Source organism: Octodon degus, unplaced genomic scaffold, assembly GCF_000260255.1.
Source record: "Octodon degus isolate 3935 unplaced genomic scaffold, OctDeg1.0 scaffold00153, whole genome shotgun sequence".
In the NCBI taxonomy this organism is placed as follows: domain Eukaryota; kingdom Metazoa; phylum Chordata; class Mammalia; order Rodentia; family Octodontidae; genus Octodon; species Octodon degus.
Window position 1 is genome coordinate 186,978 of NW_004524729.1, and position 19,813 is coordinate 206,790.

Below are 19,813 nucleotides of genomic sequence, written 5' to 3' on the forward strand. Positions count from 1 at the left end.
AAAAAAAAAGAATTCATATATTTGCTCTTTGATTGTATAAAAAGAAAGATTCTCCACATCCAGTGTGACACTTCCTCTCAGAAATTTTTCACTCTTCTGACTATCACAATGGAAATGGTCCTGGTACTCACTCGCCTCCAGAAAGGAATCATTACTGAGAATTCCTAGGCTGATGGATATCGTACAACAGTGTACAAATGACAGCTCCCAGTCCAGGTTGGTAACAGTGCCACTGCAGGGTCTCACTGGCCACTCAGGGGTCCTGGGCCTGGGCTAGGGCTGGATCTCCAAACGATCCTACTTACATACACAGGTATCTCTTTCTCCCACTCCCTCTCCTATCCTTCTCGTCAACTTAGTAATTCCTTCCTTTTGAACAGTTTTTTTCCTTTCTCCCAATATCTATTATACCTTCAGATTTCATTTTCTCTTTCAAGTTCTCACACTAAGGAGAAAATATGATGTTTGCACATGTGGGTCTGATTTATTTCACATAAAAGTACAGAAACCGGATGTGGTGGCACATGCCTGTCATTCCAGCATTTGGCAGCTTGAGATAGAAAGATCACTGTGAATTTGAGAACAGCCTGGGGGCTATAAAAGTGAGCATAAAGCCAGCCTGCACTGCATAGCAAGACCCTGTCTCAAAAAAAGTATCTCTAGGACTCAAATTTAATCCTTTTATATAACTGAGTAATACTCTACTGTGTAAAAACACATCTTCTTTATCTATTCCTCTCCCTTCTGGGTACTTTTCCAGAAGAACTGAAAACATCATACCACAGTGATATATGTGCTCCTATGTTTACAGCAGTACAATTTGTCACAGCTAAATTTTGGAAGCAACTCAAATGCCCCATCAATTGGTATTTCAATATGTAGTTTCATATTCACAGTGTAACCAGTTTATTATAACATTTTTTTGCAGGGGGGTACCAGGGAACAAACTCAGGACCTTGTGTTTGCCAGGTAGGTGCTTAAGGCACTGAGCTATCTTTCCAGAAAAACTTTGATATTTCTCAAATCATGCTTTTTGTTTTATATTTATGTGTTCAAATCTACAGTAGAAAGTGAACTAAGGAGGACGTTTGCCAGTTAAGACTGAGGGAAGTAATAATTAGTATTTAAACTCATACTAAAAATAAACTTCACAATTATTAATATAGTGATTCAAAATTTCAAAAATTAACCTAAATCCTATTCTTTATATATAATTTTGGAGATTTAAATTCCTCAAGTGGATTGGCAAAAACACATTCGGGAAGGGGAGGGAGAGGAGTAGGCTGCCAGCTCACCGCAGGGCATCGTTGGGACTGCAGCCATCGGACCCAGCTCACAGGGTTTAGGTGTAACAGCCACAGGCCACCCTCACCAGAGGTCACCATTAAGTTACACACACACAGTTCCACCCACCAAATAAACAGAGGTCAAAGATGGACAGAAGCAAAGGGAAAAACGAAGACATGAACAATTTTCTAATTCTCACACTCAAAAATAAGGACTGAGGGCCATTTTAGAAGAATGTTCTATCTTTCAGCAATATTCAGACTACTATGATACAATAAGAGAAGCCACTGTCTCATGAGGACTTCATATTCTTTTATTATAACATCATGCTTGTCAAAGCACCTGATAAATATACAGGTCAAAATGGATCGCTAATGAAATATATGCAGCCTTTTATCTCATGATAAAGACTGAGAGCATGCTCATTAAGCAAAAGAAAAAATTGAATGTATCTGCTAAAACCCAAGATAAAACTAGACTCAAAGTGACCTCCACAAATTGAAACATCATTTATTAAATTAAATAAGGCAGACTGGACATGGTGGTGCACACCTATAATCCCAGCGCTTGGGAGGCTAAAAACAGGAGGATCACAGAGCCTGATCTACATAGTGAGACCCTGTAAACCCTATATCCCCTGTACTAAATGCAAAAATAAATAAAATAATTAATTAAATAAGTCAAGTAAGTGAAACTTTAAAAATTTTTTGCATACACTTATAAAAGAGAAGGTTGGGGTGGGGAGATGCGCCTGCCCGCCAAGTGCAAGGTCCTGAGTTCAATCCCCTGAACTACAAAAAAGAAGAAAAGAAAAAAGAGGGTTGGGGGCATAGCTCAGTGAGGGAGCTCCGGGGTCCATTTTCCATCAGTGCAAAATGTAAAACAAGGTGACCAGGCATGATGACAGTACCTACCTATGACTGCAGCTCTAAGAGGCTGAAACAGAAGGATCACAGGTTCATGCCCAGCATGAGCAATTTCCCAGGACTCTGTCTCAAAAAGTAAAAGAGCTGGGGATAGGAACTCAATGCAAAGACCCCAAGTTCAATCCCTAGTACCATGGGGAGTTGTGGTGGTGAGGGGATACAAACTAGATAAATAAAACAGAAAAGGATCTTGTAGCCATAATAAAATACCACCTTAAAGAGCCAAAAAGCATGACTTTATGTACCAATTTTAAAATCACAGGGCTACACTAACTGGGCACAGACATTAAAGGCAATAAGTTGTCTTTTATTCTGAGGGCAAATGAATGGTAGAATGGTATCGAATGGTAGAATGGTATCAAATGGTAGAATGGTATCGTTTCCTCTCTTATTTCACTGAATGACTTGCAAGAATAAAACATGTGGAAGTGTTTTTGAAAAAGTAAGTTCAAAATACAAACTAGCATTCCACTCTTTTTTTGATACTGGGAATTGAACTCAGGACCTCATGTTTGTCTGGCAGGCGCTGTACCACTGATCTATGTACTGGCCCTTAGCATTCCACTCTTAAAAGTGCGATGTAAAATAGAAGCTCAATGAAAAAGAAAGTCAGGAAGTGAGTTTTCGCTGCAGCGTTGGATGCAATATGAGACCTGAGGCAGGGCAACTGCATAGCCCCTCATCAGGCGGCAGCAGAGCCCGAACTCCAGGTCTGCAATCCCTACAGACAGCCATGCAAGTCACAATCACCTGCTCATAAACTTTCCACCTGAAACAAAGCACACCAATTTGTTATTCTTTAGAGGAAATGATTAATGTGAAGCATTTTAAAAGAAAATATTGTTACTTTAACCATTCAGTCACTGAAAGCAGTGGAGGGCAGGGGGTGGATTTAAGAAAGAGACTTGACTTATGTTATTTGGTGTATCTGTTCCAACTGTAACATTCCAGATTTTATTTTGAGATCAAATCTGACAAGTAGTAGACTAAATAGTCACTTTCTGAAGAAACACATTCCTGATCAGTCATTCTAAGAGGCATATTCCCTGGAAGGCACCGTGACCTTACGGGACTGCAGCAATGCAGGGTGCCTTCTGCTTTCCAAAAGGGGCATGCACGCAGCCGAGGGATTTGCTGGCCAGGATTCAAACTGACTTCTTTTTACCAATTACTGTGATCAAAATTTACACACAGAAATTTCACTGAGAAGTATTACCAATATTAAATGGTTAAAGAAAGCACTTGATGATGGTCATATACCCCAAAAGACAACAAATAAGAGGCAACTTTTCAGAGAAGTTGGTAAACAGCCCATAAACTTGGGCATGATGATTAATGAGTTGAGAGCTTAAATTTGATGATTCGACATACTTTAGGTTCCTAAAATATCATGCCCCTTTAGAACCCCGCTTTTAAAAACCTCACTGTGGGGGCTGGAGAGATGGCTCAGTGGTCTAGAGCACCTACTTAGAACAAGCTTAGCAAAGCACAGGGACCGCAGTTCAATCCCCCAGCACCACATGCCAGCCAGCCCCGCCCCCTGGTGGGCTGAGCTGGCCACACACACACACACACACCCACACACACACACACACACACACACAAATAAATAAAATTTTAAAAAAAATCACTGTGTCTAAACTTATTAGTGGAATTCAATTTTTTTCTTAACACTGATGATGAAGTAAAAGAGGGAGGAAAAAAGCATGAAGGAAGTCTAAGGTAAGTGTTAAGGGCAAGCCCCTTGTGTAACTATATTAGACTGTTCTAACTGTGTGTGTGTGTGTGTGTGTGTGTGTGTGTGTGTGTATAACTCAGATTTTATTTTTCCTGTGGTATTGAGGGAATTAACACAGGGCCTCACACACAGGTGAGGCAGGTGCTCCAAAGCTGGGTGTGCTGCCACACGCCTGTAATGCCAGTAGAGGCCAGAGGATTGCTAAGGCCAGCCTGGGCTACATAATAAGTTTAAGACTAGCCTGAACTACAGTGAGATCCTATCTTGAAAAAACAAACAAACCTTAAAAAACTGCTCCAACATTACACATTAAATATATTTTTTGGGGGCCTGCCCCTTAGCTCAGTTGTTTAAGTGGCTGCTTCAACAAAGCAGTCAGCCTCAGGGTGCTGTGGTTCCATCCTCACATCTCTAGCCAGCCAAACATGCCCTGAAGGCATTCTGAGCCAGCCAAAAAAACAAAAACAAACAAACAAAAAAAAAAATCCTTCTAAATGTATTTTTTTACTTTTAGTACTTTCTTTTTATTCACCTTGTTTTTTTGTTGTTGTTTTTTTTTTTTTTTTTAGGGAAGGGTCTACAGGGTGTTCAGGGCCTCACTACTAGATTGGACTCATAGTGATCTGCCTGCTTACAGTCTCCCAAGAGCTGGGACTACAGGCATGCGCCACCATACCCAGTCTCAATTGCTGTCTCAGTGTGCCCTGGGGGTGGGGCCTGCATGGTAGGCCCAGGGATTGATCCCCTGGCCCCTGCGCCTGCTTGCAGGTGCTTTATCTGCTGAGCTATTTCACAGACCCCACTCTGTTCTTAATTTTATGGATAATGCAATAACAAAATCCAGTATGTGGGTGAGAGAGATGGTAAGATAAGGTATCCAGGAAAACTGATCCTGCTTGATAAAATGTTTATCAACTATGTCTGGTCATTTATATGCATAATAAAATTTATTTATTTATTTATTTATTTAGGGTCTCCCTATGCAGTTCAGGTTGGCCTAAAACCCACAGTGATCCTCTTGCCTCTGTCACCTGAGTGCTAGGATGACAAGCATAGTAAGCTTTAAATATAAAAACACAGAAAACCCTCATCTAATTAAATATAGTAGACTGAAAATATATTTATCCATCTGCTCCATTTCTACAAAACAAAGGAAAACTTGCAAGACTCATGAGAATATGATAATGGGAGAAGAGGTATCCGAATTCTGAAAGATGGAAACAGAGTACATTAAAAGAGCATGTGGTTCAAGGGAGCTGAAAGAAAACAGTGGAGGGACCACTAGAAAGCCAGCCACATTAGGGCACAGAATTGGGGGAGGGGGGAGTTCTCAGAAGTCAGATCTTTAATTCAACCCAACTTAATCAGATAACTGTCCCCACCACCGTGGCACAGGACTTACTGAAAACAAGAAGGGCAAAAAACACATCTCGGCCCCCACAGCCCTACTACCCTACCCTCTTTCTTCACCTGGTTCTTCGGGGAATGACAGCCAAGCTTATACACTGAGACAGGAGCTCTCAAGATTTTTCTTCAGGAAAGTGATCTCAGAGAACACAGAAAAACCCTACAGATGCTGACCGCTGCTTTCCACAGAGAGAAACACACACTAATGTGCCTTGTACATTCCGCTAAGAGCTTCAAATAGTTATTTTTACCACCTCTCTGTCTCTTAAAGCTATAAGTGAATGGTCAAGCATATGGCATTTGAAGAACATCTAACAAAAAAGAGTAAGTAGGAAACAAATGTGTTCAAAAAAACCTACTGAAACCACAAAGAAAGTCTGTGCTTTTTTTTATAAATCAGTATATTAAGAGAAAGAAAAAAGTTCTTCAAAATATCAGGAATAAAACAGGTAAGTAAGAGGTTAGATGATAAAGCTGGAAAAAAAGGGAGAAATCCAAACAAAAAGACAAAGAGAAGACAAAACTAAGACCAAAAAGGCAAAGAAAGGGCTAAACCTCAGGATTCATCAACAGGCTGCGTGAGAGCTGAGTGGAGGGAATCACATTTTCCAAGAAGAAACAGCAGGGAGCCAATGTGGTGCTCACACCTACCACTACCACCACTGCTCAGGAGGCTGAGGCAGGAGGATTGTGAGTGAAAGGTTGGCCTGGACTACACAGTGATGGCCTGTTATAAAAAAATAAAAAACACAGGACAAATATCCTGAAAGATACAAGTGTACAAGGGAAAGCCCCTCACATGGTTGACAGCATAATGAATGAAGAGACTTACTCAAGGAGATCTCAAAACCGTAGGAGAGAAATGAGAAGATCTGTAAAGTTCCAGAAGAGAAAAACAAAACACAAGCACCTATCGATGGGACAGTTCCAATCCTATCACCCACAACAATGGAATCTAGTGGACAGACAAGTCAGATACAAGGAGTCTAAGATAGGGAGAGAAAGTTACTTCAAATCTCAAGTTCTAGCTGCAGGTGTGTTCACTGCAGAATACCTGGCTAGCATGTGCAAGGCAGCCCTGGGTTTAATGCCCAGCACAGGAAAAAATAAAAGAAGCCTACAGAGAATAGGCTAAAGACATATCTAGAGGGGCCGGGGAGATGGCTCAGTGGAATAAGCGCTTCCCTGGCAAGCACAAAGGCTTGTGTTCAATCCTGGTTCTGAAAAAAAAAAAAAAAAAAGACATATCTAGAGACAAGAGCTCAACATTATCAGCCAGGACCTTTCCCAGGAAACTACCAAGAAATCACACACTCCTCTGCATGAAGACCCATTTAAGAAAATGGAAGTCATGGGAACAGGAGACAGTATTCAATAGCAAAGCAAACAATGATGACCAAACACTCCCCAGCATCAGAGTTGTGAAGCACATCTGTAATCCCAGCTTTTGGGAGGCCGAGGCAAGAATACAACTTTAAATGTAGCCTGAGCAACTTATCAACTTAATGAGACCCTCTCTCCAAATAAAACATGTTTTGTTTTGTTTTTGCAGAACTGGGGATTGAACTCAGGCCCTTGCGCTTGCCAGGGAATCACTTATTCCACTGAGCCATCTCCCCAGCAAAACATGTTTTAAAAAGGCTAGAAATGTAGCTCAGTGCCAAGGCTCCTGGTTCAATTCCTAGTGTCAAAAAAAAAAAAATACTCATGAAGAAAAGCTTAAAAACTAAATACGCAAGTTAGAAAATGGATTAGAAAGACATGGTTCAAGAAAAGAAAAAGCAAATGGAAACATGAAATAATAAGCCTAGGGCAATGAAACATTCTAAAAGAAAAGAAAAAAAACATCATGTATTTTGTATTGCAGAGGCTGAAAAGTGAAAACTGATCTTTTTTAGAAGAAAAATCAGCAACAAACAGCAATAAAAGGTTATTCAGAAACAAAAAAAAAAAAAAAACCAGCAGATGGGTTAACTTCAGAAAGTCACACTGCACAAGCAATGTTCCTGGGAGGACAGGCAGGTTTGAGGGGAGCAAAGCAGGGACCCTGGTTTGCTAAAACATTTTGTAGGCAGCGGCTTGGCTCTGTAACCTATGGACATGCATTACTGATGAAACTAATTTAAACAACCTAACTACTTGCTTTAATTTCTGTCCACCACTCAGTCCTAGGAGCTTGTGACACAAGAATACTGCTGGAAGAAATGGAACCAAAATGAAGTAACACAACCCTTGACCTGGCTGGGGCCTCTCCTACTCACCATCTCTCTGGCTATTTCCAGCGCTTCCTGCAGGCCATAGAGCCTGCCACAGACCAGGTAGATTCCATTGGCCCAGAGAATACAACCCTCATGGACCCAAAATTCATTGCTGTCAAGAGGTAGTTCAGGGATTTGTAACTCCAGCTCGGGGCCACCTTCTGAAGTGGTGGGCATGGAGGGCTTTGTGTCCAAAACAGTCTTTTCACTGCTGCCCTCAGTGGCTGCTTTTTTACAAGGAAGCCCCCTGGACAGGGACCGAGGGCCTCCACCACAGTCTTCCGAGCGGTGGCGCCGCTTGAACCTGGGGTGTGCGGCCAGGCTCCTCTGCTCCTTCTGCTGCTGCTGCTCCTCCTCCTCTTCAGTGTCCGTCTTGGAGCCATTTGAAGTACTTTTGTGCCGTACCTTGACTTTGCTCTGCATTTCTGTGGCCCTCTTAGGAGGCAGATTCTTCGGGAGAGTGGCTGCATAATCTTGGGGGTAAAAAGGTCCAAAGAGGTCACCCATGTTTCGGTAACTGGCCCACTTGCCACACAGACAGCAAACCAGGTGCCCCATAACAGATGACTCTGTCACCACAGGCCCTTGCAGCATAAAGGAAGAAGCTGGTAGCACCTTGCTTTCGGTGCTGCTGGGAGGAGGGGTCAGAGACCTCTGACCTTTCCGGCCCCTCACCAATTTGGTCTGTTCCTCTTCTTCAGCATTGATGATTGTACAAACGGCTCCAAGTTCACACTTATTTACTACATGAATATAGGGGAAAAAAGACTTGTTCTTGGCATCAGTTTTATCCAGTGGCTGGGTGGCATACTTTAGCTTGATTTCAGGCTCCTGGGGTTCTACAATGGGAACTGCTTGTTTGGTTTTCCGTTTCCTTGGCTGGGCCCCAGGCTTTCTTCTCTCTCTCCGCTGCCTCTGTTTTTTTGGCTTTGGCTCTCCATCTGCAGAACCTTCTGGTATCTGAGGTGGCTGGGGAGGTGGGGGTGGTGGCTGTTGCTGCTTCTTTTGCTTATTCACACTACCAATGGGTCTTCCCTTCTTCTTTCCTGATGGGAAATATCCCTTTGGGGGAAAACTCTCTTGTTTGGGTGAAATAGTCACTGTCTCATTCTCCTTCTCTTCAGCCTTGGGGTTTGCCTCAGGGGCTAATATGCCCACTGGAGCTACATTCTTTGAGTCAGAAAAGATTAAAGGTGCTGCACCACCCAGGGAACCATCTGGTCTCCCTTGGTTACTGCCAGGCTTCTGTGAGGTTGTGGATGTCATGGCACCAGGGGCGTCCTTCCCAGGAGGAGCTGTGTCTGTGTGTGTGTCTGCCTTTGCTTTGTCATCCCCACTGCCACGCCACTCTTCTGCAGACCGAGCTAGAGGCTTCTCAGTGTTAGACTCCTGGCTAGTAGGACCCACTAGGTCAGACACCACATCACCTTTTCTCTTCTCCATCTCAGCCTCCTGAGCAGCCACTGTCCCACTCTCAGGAGGACCACTCTTCAGAGACAGTATGTCATCCAGTGTCACGGTGTCTCCCCCAGCCTCTGCGGTGTTTGCAGATGCACTTCTCCTGATATTTGGGGATGTGATCTTTTGAACTATAGCTTCCAGCTTCAATCCCCGTCCTTTCCGTGGGGGGAGTATTTTGGTCTTAGCAGGGCTTGTGAGGGTAACAGCAGGGCAATTTCGATTATCTGGGCTTGGAAGGTCCTTGGAAGAATCTCTCTTAGGGATAGACTTGATATCCTGACTGTGAGAAAGATGGGCATAGGAATTGAATGCTTTATCGGTGCCTTCCTTCGATGGGTGAAGGAGGCGCCCTTTATCTTCAGTGTTACTGTTCTTTACATCTTGTGACTGTCTCTTACTGGGAATGGGAGAGATAAAAGAACGGACACGCCTCCGCATGATTAAGGGGTTTTGAGAAGAGTGATCCTCTTGGCCAGGAAGCCTTAGCATTACATTACTAGGTTTTGATGACTGTGGAGATTCAGCTAGGCCGTGCCCATCTGTCTCATGGGGCGGTCCGTACCGTTTTTGACTGGACATTCCTGGAGGACCACTGCTTTTGGCTGGAGAAGTTTGCCGAGACAGATCCCAACAAGACTCTTGTAACTTCTGGGAGCCATGCTTCAGTTCCATGCCTTTATTAGGCAGACCATCACTGGACATGAGGCAGCGCCCAGCCTCCTGCATGCCAGGGTCATGGTAAGTGCCAACTGGTGGGCCATACATCATACCATCTTTGTCATTTTTTAGAGGGCTCCGTACTCTGTCGAGAAACTGCTGCTGTCGTGGGCTCTTCCGAGGTCCCTCCTGCCTATGCTGCGCAGCAGCAATTACTCCCTGAGCAGAACTGCTGCTCCAGTCTTTATATTCCTCTTGCTGCTGTTGGTACATCTGTCTCTTATAGTGGAGCTGGGAATTCAAACCTGTGTTAGGGTCCCCATAAGCATGAGCCCGTGTGTTCGTGTGATATGCAGATGCCAGGCTTTCTGAGTTGGGAGAGAAGGGAGCATGTAAAGAGCTCCTATTGGCCCTCTCTGAAAAGGTCATGTGGGGGTTCATGTGATGAGGGTCTCCTCCTGGGCCTCTGCTTCTCCCAGGAGACATCTTCAACTTTTCTGTGAAGTCATGGTACTGAGAAGGAGACCGACCCCTCATGGCCTCCCGGCTACCAACTCTGCCTGCAACTCGCCGCATTGGTGTGGGCCTGCTGTCTTGGGGGCCATAGTCTGAAAGGGAATCATGGGCTGCTGCTCCTGGGCTGGCATTGCCCCGATAAGACTCATGCTTGATGCTAGAGGGATGACAGTGGTCTCCAGATTTCTTGTTGTTGAAACTAGCTTGGGATTTGGATTGTTCAAAGTCTTCCTCTTTTATCTGCCCGCTCTGGGATTTCAGCTTTGTTTCCATGGACACCAATCCACCTGGAAGAATGACGGACTGACTTAAACTTGGGTTGAGACGTTCGTTCCTCCCAATTCTGGTGTCGGCACCCATGTGCCCCAGTGAGTGAGCCCCTGGGTCCCTGACAATCTGTCTTAGAGGAGAAATGTCACAGATCACTGATCTCCTTTCAGAGAGGGAGCCCCCAGGCTCATGAGCTGATGCTGGAGGCTCTATTTCAAACTTTCTGGGAATTGGATAGTCAGCCAGATTGATCTGTTTCATGTCAGGAGCTGTGCTGCTTGACTTCCTTTCCCAGGGTCCCCAGTGAGGGTTTTCTAACAGGGATCCAATACTTTTGTTCAGAAGGCCCCTGCTAGCTAATTCATTGGTTTGACTAACTAGGACATTAGGCCTTGCAGATCCTTCCAGGCCACCAGCCATCCCCTGATGCTCCTGAGCACTCCTGGAATACCTCCTGTCAGGGTGGTGGTGGTAACCCTGAAGCACTTCCTGAAGGAGGCTGGGGAACTTCTCATTTCTACCCTTTCGTTCCCCGTGGCCAACGAAGTCCCCCTTTTCTTGCCCTGAAGGAAACTGAGGAAAGCCACCAACATTTCGTGGTATAGATGACCCAAAACTCTCTTTGTAGCTGTAGCGCAGGCTTCCAGGAGACTTGCTGGGCTCAGTCCTGCCTGTGAAACCAGGGCCCACTGTGGGGTGGCCAGGCTGCCCATTTCCTTCTCCATTGTGGTTGGAGCTGTTGTCACCATTCTTGTTCCCTTTGCTCCCTCCTGTAGGCTCTGGTTGGGAAAGTGATGTGTGACTGGCTTCCTTTGCCCCACTATTGCTGGGTGGCTGCTGTGTGGCGGCAGGATCATCCTCTGAGGACCCTTTATCCTGTCCACCAGACTTTTCTACCCGACCTGCCATAGCTTCCCGGGACACAATCACCCCAACTGTCTTCTCATTGACTTTTGGGTTCCCCTCAGATGACAGTGGGGTATCCTTAGCATTTGGCGAAGCAGCCTCTTCTCTAGCTGCAGGACTGGCACTCAGTCTTGGGGGCTCATTCTGAGCGCCTTGTGCTGGTGAGGCGCCAGCTTTCTCTGAGGTTCCGCCCTTGTAGGTGGTGTCAGAGCTGGTGCTCTGGCCGCTCAACTGCCTCACTCTCTCGCCTTGGTCCTCTGAACTGCTGGAGCAGCCTCCGTCTAAGGACTCTGCCATCGGAGACTTCAGCTGTTCCTCAGGCTGTGAGGAGCCTTCAGAGTTTGTGCAGCTGTCTGCTTTCTTGGATGATGAGGAAGGCCTCTTGGAGGTCTTCTTCTGGGGAGTGAGGGCATCAGAAAGTAGCATGTGCTGGACAGTATTCGGAAGGTTGGCCACTTGTGTACTCAGAGCACTCAAACTACTCAACCCAGGATCTGTCAGCCGCTTTTCTGGTACCCCTTCTAGCCCAAACCCCTTGAATCCCGCAGCATGAGAATTAGGACTGGGCATCATTGATGGTGTTGGACTAAGTTGAGGCATTAACTGTAAAATTCTGTTTCTGGAACTCATGGACACATTGCCTTGCCCACACTGGAGATTCTCCCCACTCTGCATAAGAGGAGAGGGGGTGGAACTGCAGCTTGGAGACTGAACCACAGAGGCAGCTGGAGATGGGTTAGAGATGGGGCTGAAGTTCTGGTGAAACTGCATGGGGGACCTCACAGGAACCTCAGGCTGGCTATACTGCCCCACCTGGCTTTGCAGGGGCAGTTTAGTGGCAGCATTGGTATACTGCATTACATGCTGAGGGGGATGCTGCTGCTGCTGCTGTTGTTGCTGTTGTTGTTGCTGCTGCTGTTGCTGCTGCTGCTGCTGTTGTTGTTGCTGCTGTTGTTGCTGCTGCTGCTGCTGCTGCTGCTGCTGCTGCTGCTGCTGCGGTTGCTGTGGCTGTGTTTGCTGCTGCTGCTGTCCCTGCTGGGTCCCTTGTGGAATCTTTGCCTGTTCAAAATTTTTCATAGACTGAGGCTGGTAGCTGTAATTTGACTGTGTTCCATAAGCCTGTGCACTAGAGCCCACATTATGCCCTTCATACTGGGAGCCAGCATTCACATTGTAACTACCATCATAGCTCTGTCCAGACTGACTGAAACGCTGTGGTGAAGGGAAGGAGGAGGAAGAAGAGGAAGAAGCAGAAGACTGGTAATGTTGGCCAAACTGACCCACTCTTAATTGGTAGCCAGCAGCAGAGGATGGCAGAGTTGAGGGCCGCTGCATTGGTTGTAGATGGGACGAGCCAGAGGTGGGCTGACCCGCAGCTTGTGGCAAAGGTTGATGAGACTGGTAAAGCTGTTGTCTCAACTGCTGTACTTGCTGCTGCTGTTGGCTGGAAGCCTGCTGTTGGTACTGAGCACTCCCAGGAGAAAAAGGCCCCGTGTAATCCTGCTGATAATGAGACACACCACCAAGAGCAGAGTGCTGTGCTTGAAACTGGCCTACATGACCCTCACTCCCATACTGATTGCCAAAGCTGCTCCCCTGGGGGGGTCCATAGCTCTGCACGGGCCCAGAAGGCCTTCGCTGAGGAGGCTGTGGGGTTCCTGTTGCCACGGGGTCTTTGTTGCCTGCCATGTAGTAAAAATCTCCAGCCTCTTTCCTGAACCCCTGGTACCCCTGGTGACCAGAGGTCTCACTAGCCATCACTGCAGCAGCAGCAGCCGCTGTTCCTCGTCGTCCACCACCACTGCTGCCACCACTGCCACCACTACTGCCACCTGCACCCCCAAAATTCTGGAACATTTGGGCCTGGCGAGGGCTGAACTCTTCTATCCGGGATGAGCCGTGTACCTCCTGTGGGTAGCTCTGCTGGTTTCCGTGGTAACTGCTTTGCTCCCGAAAGGACTGCATACTGTTCAGCAGCACAGCAGCAGGCCAACAGCCCTCCTGGAAACGGAACAGAAGAAAGGCAGACATGAGACATGTTCCCCCACACAAACAAAATCAGGTCTAAGACAATTCAGATCCCCACATGAAGCTGACTGGTTTGAATGTCATCTGTTTTATTTTACTTCTGATGATGTAAATAAGCAGAGAAATGATGTAAAGAATGAAGCGGGAATCTGTGGGAGAAATGAAAGAATCATTTTAGCTATTTACAAATTCAATACAGTTTTAAAAGAAGTGCATTATTAAAAAAACACAGCAAGACCCTGGATTTAAAAAAAAATCATTATTAGACAAATGAGCCTCCAAAATTCAGTTGGGTAAACTATGGGACTATGTTAATACTGTCCATGAAAAATAATCACTTTCAAATAAGTCTTTCAGTTATGGCAGGGGAAGAAGCCTAAGAGCACCTTCATACTTTGCTTCCCATATCAGACTGGCCCAAGCTGAGTCAGTGCTGAGGCAGCCTCTCCTTGGCCAGCTGCTGTGCCCACTGCCCAGCTGGGAAACAACAGGCCTGAGAACCAAAGCCAGATCTCTGTATCGAGAAGCATGCTGCTGCAGTGTTACTGCATTACCAGTTACCTGTGATGTCCTGGGCTCACGAGGCCCAGGACATCACTATGACTCCTCATGCCACAGTTACCACTGCAACTCTGGGTTCAACCTTCCTGCTACAGTCTGGTCTCAGGTAAGCCTCCCAGCCACCTGCCTGCCATTCCCACACACAAAGGCTAACTGACTCTGCTACCAGACTCTTTTGGAAGGCTGCAAGACGTTCCAGCACAGATAACTCCTACCTAGCTTTTCACTTGCCTATCTAGCTATTCCTATGAAAGTATGATTTAAAACAGTCACTTTAGAGGGCAATAAAAAACAGGAAAAACAAACAAATAAAAACAAAGTGTAGGACCCAGACTCTTCCTAGAGTTACTTGACTGGGCCACCATCCTGCACATTAACCTTTACTAAAGCCTCATCCTCTTAAACAACTAATCAAGAGCTGATTTTAGTCTTCTTTTTGCCTGTGATCATATCCTCTCAGACTCAGATGAATAGGACAAGGTCAAACTGCTCCAAATAACTTTACAATCCAATTATTCATAGTGCAGCATGGTGGTGCACACCTATAATCCTACTATGGTGGGAAGCTGAGGCAGAAGAATCACAAGTTCAAAACAAGTCTAGGTAAACTTAACAATTAAGACTCTTGTCTCAAAATTTAAAAAAAGAAAGAAAAGAAAAGAAAAAACAAGGCTACAGAATATAGCTCACTCAATGTGAAGGTCCCAAGTTCAATCACCACATTAAAACAAAACAAAATCAATTGTTTAAAGAACTTATGAAAGACACAAGAGCTAGGATGAAGTTCTGAAAGACAGTTTTCTTGTAACGCCTGATGAAGTTGGTCTTTCAGGTCCTCAGAAGGGGAGCTGCAGTGGAACTGCCCGCACAAAGTCAGCAATCTTCTCCTAAAGCTAAGTCAGAGTCACCATCTCTCTGCTCCTGAACTGAGCCACCTACACTTCTGCACAGAAGTCTGCTCTGCTCTTCCTGCCATGGCTCGTCCCTCTCACTTCCCTTCCAGTCTCAGGCAAACGACACCTGGCTGGTAAGGCCTTCCTGGTCATCCTACTAAGAAGTGCTAACTCCATTACCTCACCCTGCCTCCATCTCCTCTCCTATTTGACCCTCATCCCTAATACTCCTGAGACACACATACTTACACGCTCCCTGTTTACTGTCTGTGTCTCCCCCATTAGTATAGAAACTCCTCAAGAAAAGAGACTTTCTGTTCCTTACTATAACTTACTTCATGTCACTTGAACAATAAGGTGTACACACAGAAGGCATTCTGTATGGATATTTAATAAGGTAAGAAATAGTTTTAGAGGACAAGGTGAGAACTCATTAATTCAGAAGTGGCTTTGTGGGGTGAGATGAGAAAACTGTAGAAAGCAGAAAATGACAGATATAAGCAGAGCTACAGGAAACTGCGAACCTGCCTGTAAAATCCTGTGTGTCTAGGTCTAGGGAAAACCCAACTGATCTTGGGTCCACATGACAACTGTGAGGAAGTAATTCAGAAAGTAAACACAGATCACAGGGGACGATGGCCAGTAACATCAACCTCTGAAAACATGACAGAGTTCTGAAATATGGTACATCTAAAATAGCTAGACAAGGGCATTCATCTTTGATCCTAAGTTAGACTATACAGTAACATCACCCAAAGTCATCTTTAAATATTAATATACAAGGAATGTCCAAATCTAAAGAAAGAAAGGGCTTCTCATCTTCATTAAATGCCTCTGCAACACACTGTTTCTTTGTTCCAGTTGCTCTGCTGGGCACCAGGTAAGAGCTACTTAAATGGTCATTAACATGATGGCACTGTTCCAGCATTTGCATGAGAACTTGCTTAATTCTCACAACATAAACATCCTCATTTTACAGCTGAGGAAACTGAGGCACGGCAGGGTTGAGGATTCAGAGAGGCAGTCCCCGCAGGCCATGTTCTTTATGCTGCCCAAAGGACCTACTACACGGCCAGTAACAGAGGTGTCACCTATTCTGTCAGAGATCAGCTTTGAAAGTGGGTGGCTGCTAGCAACCCCTGCAGGTCGTTCCCTTTAGCACAGGCCTCCACAGGGCCCTCTGACACTGTCCCAGCTAGTTCTCTATCCTCTGTTATTTCCACTCTCTTATAAAGAACAATCCTATGTACTGTTTCTTTGTGGGCAGCATGATTTTACTCTGGCTCTCAGTGCCAGCAGCCTTTTCAACATGGTAAAGAGAAGGCAGGATAGGGTCATATTGAATGAAAACACCAAATCTGGCAGTTGAAGGAATGAGAAGCAGCCAAGATGATCTCTATAAATGAATACATGTTGTTTAATTAATTTTTCTGTAAATTATACATTCAAACCATCAGAAGTCTCGTTTTATAAACAGTAGCACTGTTTGCTCTGTGGTTTTTCCTAAATAGGAGCCAGGAGAAGGTGAAAACCATTTTCAACATCTGCACAACAGGTCTCTAGTTGCCTGGTTACATAGAACCTTATCTCCAGATAGGGAAAACAGACATGCCCACAATACCTTCTCAGATGTTCTCAATCCTTCCCTATACATTTTCTGTTCTAGAAGATACCCTCCCCCAATTGTTACAGTTTGTGGGCTAGAAGGGAAAAAATATCAACAGCCAATACCTCCTGCAGAGCACTAGTCCAGCTAAATATTCTTGCACAAGTGCCAGAAAATGGTGCAAGTTTATCTTTTCAGGAGTTACAAGTAAATCAAGGGAAACCAAACATACCAGCAAGAAAAAGACGCACCTGGACTACTGGTAATTCTGTCAGTATATAAGCAGGCAAATAATAAAGAGCACCTCAATATACCCCATCATTTTTAAAGCATCACTGTGATCAATTTTAAAGTACTATATCAATAACAAAAATTGCCTAGATATGTTTGACTAAAATATGTAGTAAAGAAAATTAGATACCTCGGAGGAAGTCAGAAATCTATAGGAACTTTTACACATACTTGAGTATGTTTGCCAATATAACTTCTCTCTCCCTCTCCTGATTTTCTCACATATTCCTGTCTGCATATCACGGCAAGGCAGAGGAGGACTAGATAGGTCCAGAACTTTCTGGATCCACATGCTGACCATTGGGCGATGACCACATTCCCCATCCCGCTGAGGACTAATGACCTTGCTGTGTTATTGAGAGCCAATATTTAACTCTCTTTGTCTTTCTGCTTTCACATGTTCAAAACTATCCCACTCCCCATTCTTTATTTTCTTCCCAACATTTTCGAAACTGTCCAAGAAAGCTCCTCTCAAGTACCTGTGTCCTCTTTCACTGCAGGACCAACCAACCACTGCACTGCTGCTAGTTCCCCTTTTACTTACTTCAAAAATTGTTTCAATCAACTGATCATGGTGGTGTATGCCTATAATTCCTGAATTCTGGGAGGCTGAAGCAGGAAGATCATAGCCTGAATCAAAAAACTTAAAAATGGATGGGGATGTAATTCAGTGTGATAACCCAAAAACCAAAAACGCCTCCAGTACTCAAGATACTATCTGCACGCTTCTGGTTATAGAGCCTCCCCCTCACTCCTCACTCGCTACCACCCTACTGTTGTACCTTGGGAGGGGCATGACAGAGTGTCTCCACAGACTGTCACCCTCTGCCTTCTGGTCTAGAGGCAGACAGAGGCCATTTACTTTCCCATCTTGCAGCTACTGAGGCTGTTGGAGACACCTCACCACCACCAATGGCCACAGCTTGGCCAGATGTCTGACAACCTAAACATTTAGCCACTCAGTTCAGCTCCCACGTTCTCATGCCCTCTGCACCTATGGGATAATAACCACCCAAAACTGCCAGCCCAGAAGACTGTGTGCTCCCCAGTTCTTCTCCAAACCCTGTTCACCCTTTGCAAACAGTGCCTTTACTAATCCCCTGCAGTACCAACTCTGCGTCATGACCATCCCCTGCCATGCCCTCCCTCTGCACACCAGAGCTGGGCCACTTGCCAGGGCATTTCCCAGCATGGTTCTGGTTTGGAGTTCATAAAAGCAGTAGTTTCCCAAGCTCCAGAGAGCATGCACTGTGGCCTGGGATCATCAGAGCAGCTTACCTAACCTCCTCAACACCAGTTCTTCCAAGATGTGCTCTGTTTGCAGTACTGGGAATCAAACTCAGGACCTTACCCTTGCCAGCTGGTGCTTACGCTGCTGAGGTGTATCCCCAGGCCTAGTTTTTCCAAGGTTGGGTCAATGCTTAATTCTCACATCAAAACCCTTCAGGGGGCTGGCGAGATGGCTCAGTGGTCTAAAGCACCTACATGGAACAAGCTTGGCTAAAGCACAGGGACCACGGTTCGATCCCCCAGCACCACATGCCAGCCAGCCTCGCCCCCTGGTGGGCTGAGCTGGCCACACACACACACACACACACACACACGCACACAATAAATAAATGTTAAAAAAAAAAAAATAAAGGGAAAACCCTTCATACTCTGAATCAAAAGTGTCTCACTTCCTGAATGAACTTTCAGTGATACAATTAAGTGCTGCTGTAGTCTGAATGTGCCATCTGTTTTCTACCAGGACCCTACCTGATAAAGTGCCCTTGTTCCTAGGATTTCAGAGCACACTACTATCACTCAGGGAGTGAGAGACTTCTGCTTCATGCAGTATGACATATAACAGGGACTCAAGAATATCTAGAAACCTCAGATAAAGTACACAGGCAAACTCCAAGAAATACCGAAGTCCAAAATAGGAAGGGATGTTAAAAACAACATAGCAAGTGGAAAGTGGGCTCTGAACAAGGAACAGGATAGATCAGGTCTGATGCAGAAACAGAAGATAATTATTCAGGGTCTTTAGTTGGAAGTGGGAAGACAAATCAGTCACTTCTCCATGTAATCACTACGGGCAGTGCCACTGCAACAGAATAATTTCTAAAAGATGAGGAAGTGTATTTATTCTTAGGCACTCACCAATTCATTTTCAAAACCAAGACAATAATGTTTGTTACTCAACTGTCCAGGCTTCCTACCCATAAGAAAGAGCAAGACCACTCTGAGTCAGAAGCTTTGGAATAACCACCAATTCATCTCTTCAAACTCCCTGCACTTAAGATATAGCCTAATCACAAGGCTTCTCTTCCCTGTATCTTCTTTTGCTCTCTATTCTTGTCACAGCCATTTTCATCTTTCTGTTCCCAGAGAACACCTCCTGAAGCCACGCTGCCAACCCTCCCCACAGGCCTGGATGTCCTGTGGCATCTTCCCAATGGCTTCTGTTCCTCCCTGCCTCTCCATCAAGCCACTCAGGCCTCTGTGCATCACTCCCTCACCTAGGAGCCTTCTTTGAACACCCCTAAGGTCCATAAATTGCTCCCAAAAGGTCAGGCCACATGGCTTTCAGAATCCTAAGAACTGCTGAAATGCGATATTCTCTACAAGGTGTCCTTAAAGCACAGTGCACTGACCTTAACTATTACCTAATGTATGTGACAACTAATACACTATAAACACCATTTATTAAGCAACTTCATGTCAGGTTGTATAATTTTTATATACATATCTCAATTAATGGACAAGGGGTGGGAACCCAATAAATGTTCTTTTCCCAAAAACACTCTTTTGGGGCAAACAGCAATGGACAGTCTTATCTCTTAACTTCTGAAGCCCAAGATTTTTCCTTTCACTGTGCTACAAAAGGAGGCACAAGCTCCCAGACTTTTTTTGAATTCTTACACTTGAGTGAGACAGTAATACCTGGCTTACCACACGACACACACTCTACCAGGTGCTTTACACAAATGTTAACATGTTCAGTCCTCATCAGGACCTAAGAT

At 45.1% G+C, this 19,813-nt stretch overlaps 1 protein-coding gene across 1 annotated transcript in view; it reads right to left on the bottom strand.

The window, feature by feature from the left end:
• Positions 1 to 19,813, bottom strand: part of Tcf20 (transcription factor 20) — a 96,107-nt gene that overhangs the window by 38,580 nt on the left and 37,714 nt on the right. Inside the window, exons 2-3 of the mRNA XM_023702518.1 lie at positions 12,433 to 13,427; positions 7,620 to 12,357 (exon numbers count right to left, since the gene is read on the bottom strand). Coding sequence (XP_023558286.1) covers positions 7,620 to 12,357; positions 12,433 to 13,391 — 5,697 coding nt within the window. The 5' untranslated portion in view covers positions 13,392 to 13,427. The remainder of the gene's footprint in view (positions 1 to 7,619; positions 12,358 to 12,432; positions 13,428 to 19,813) is intronic.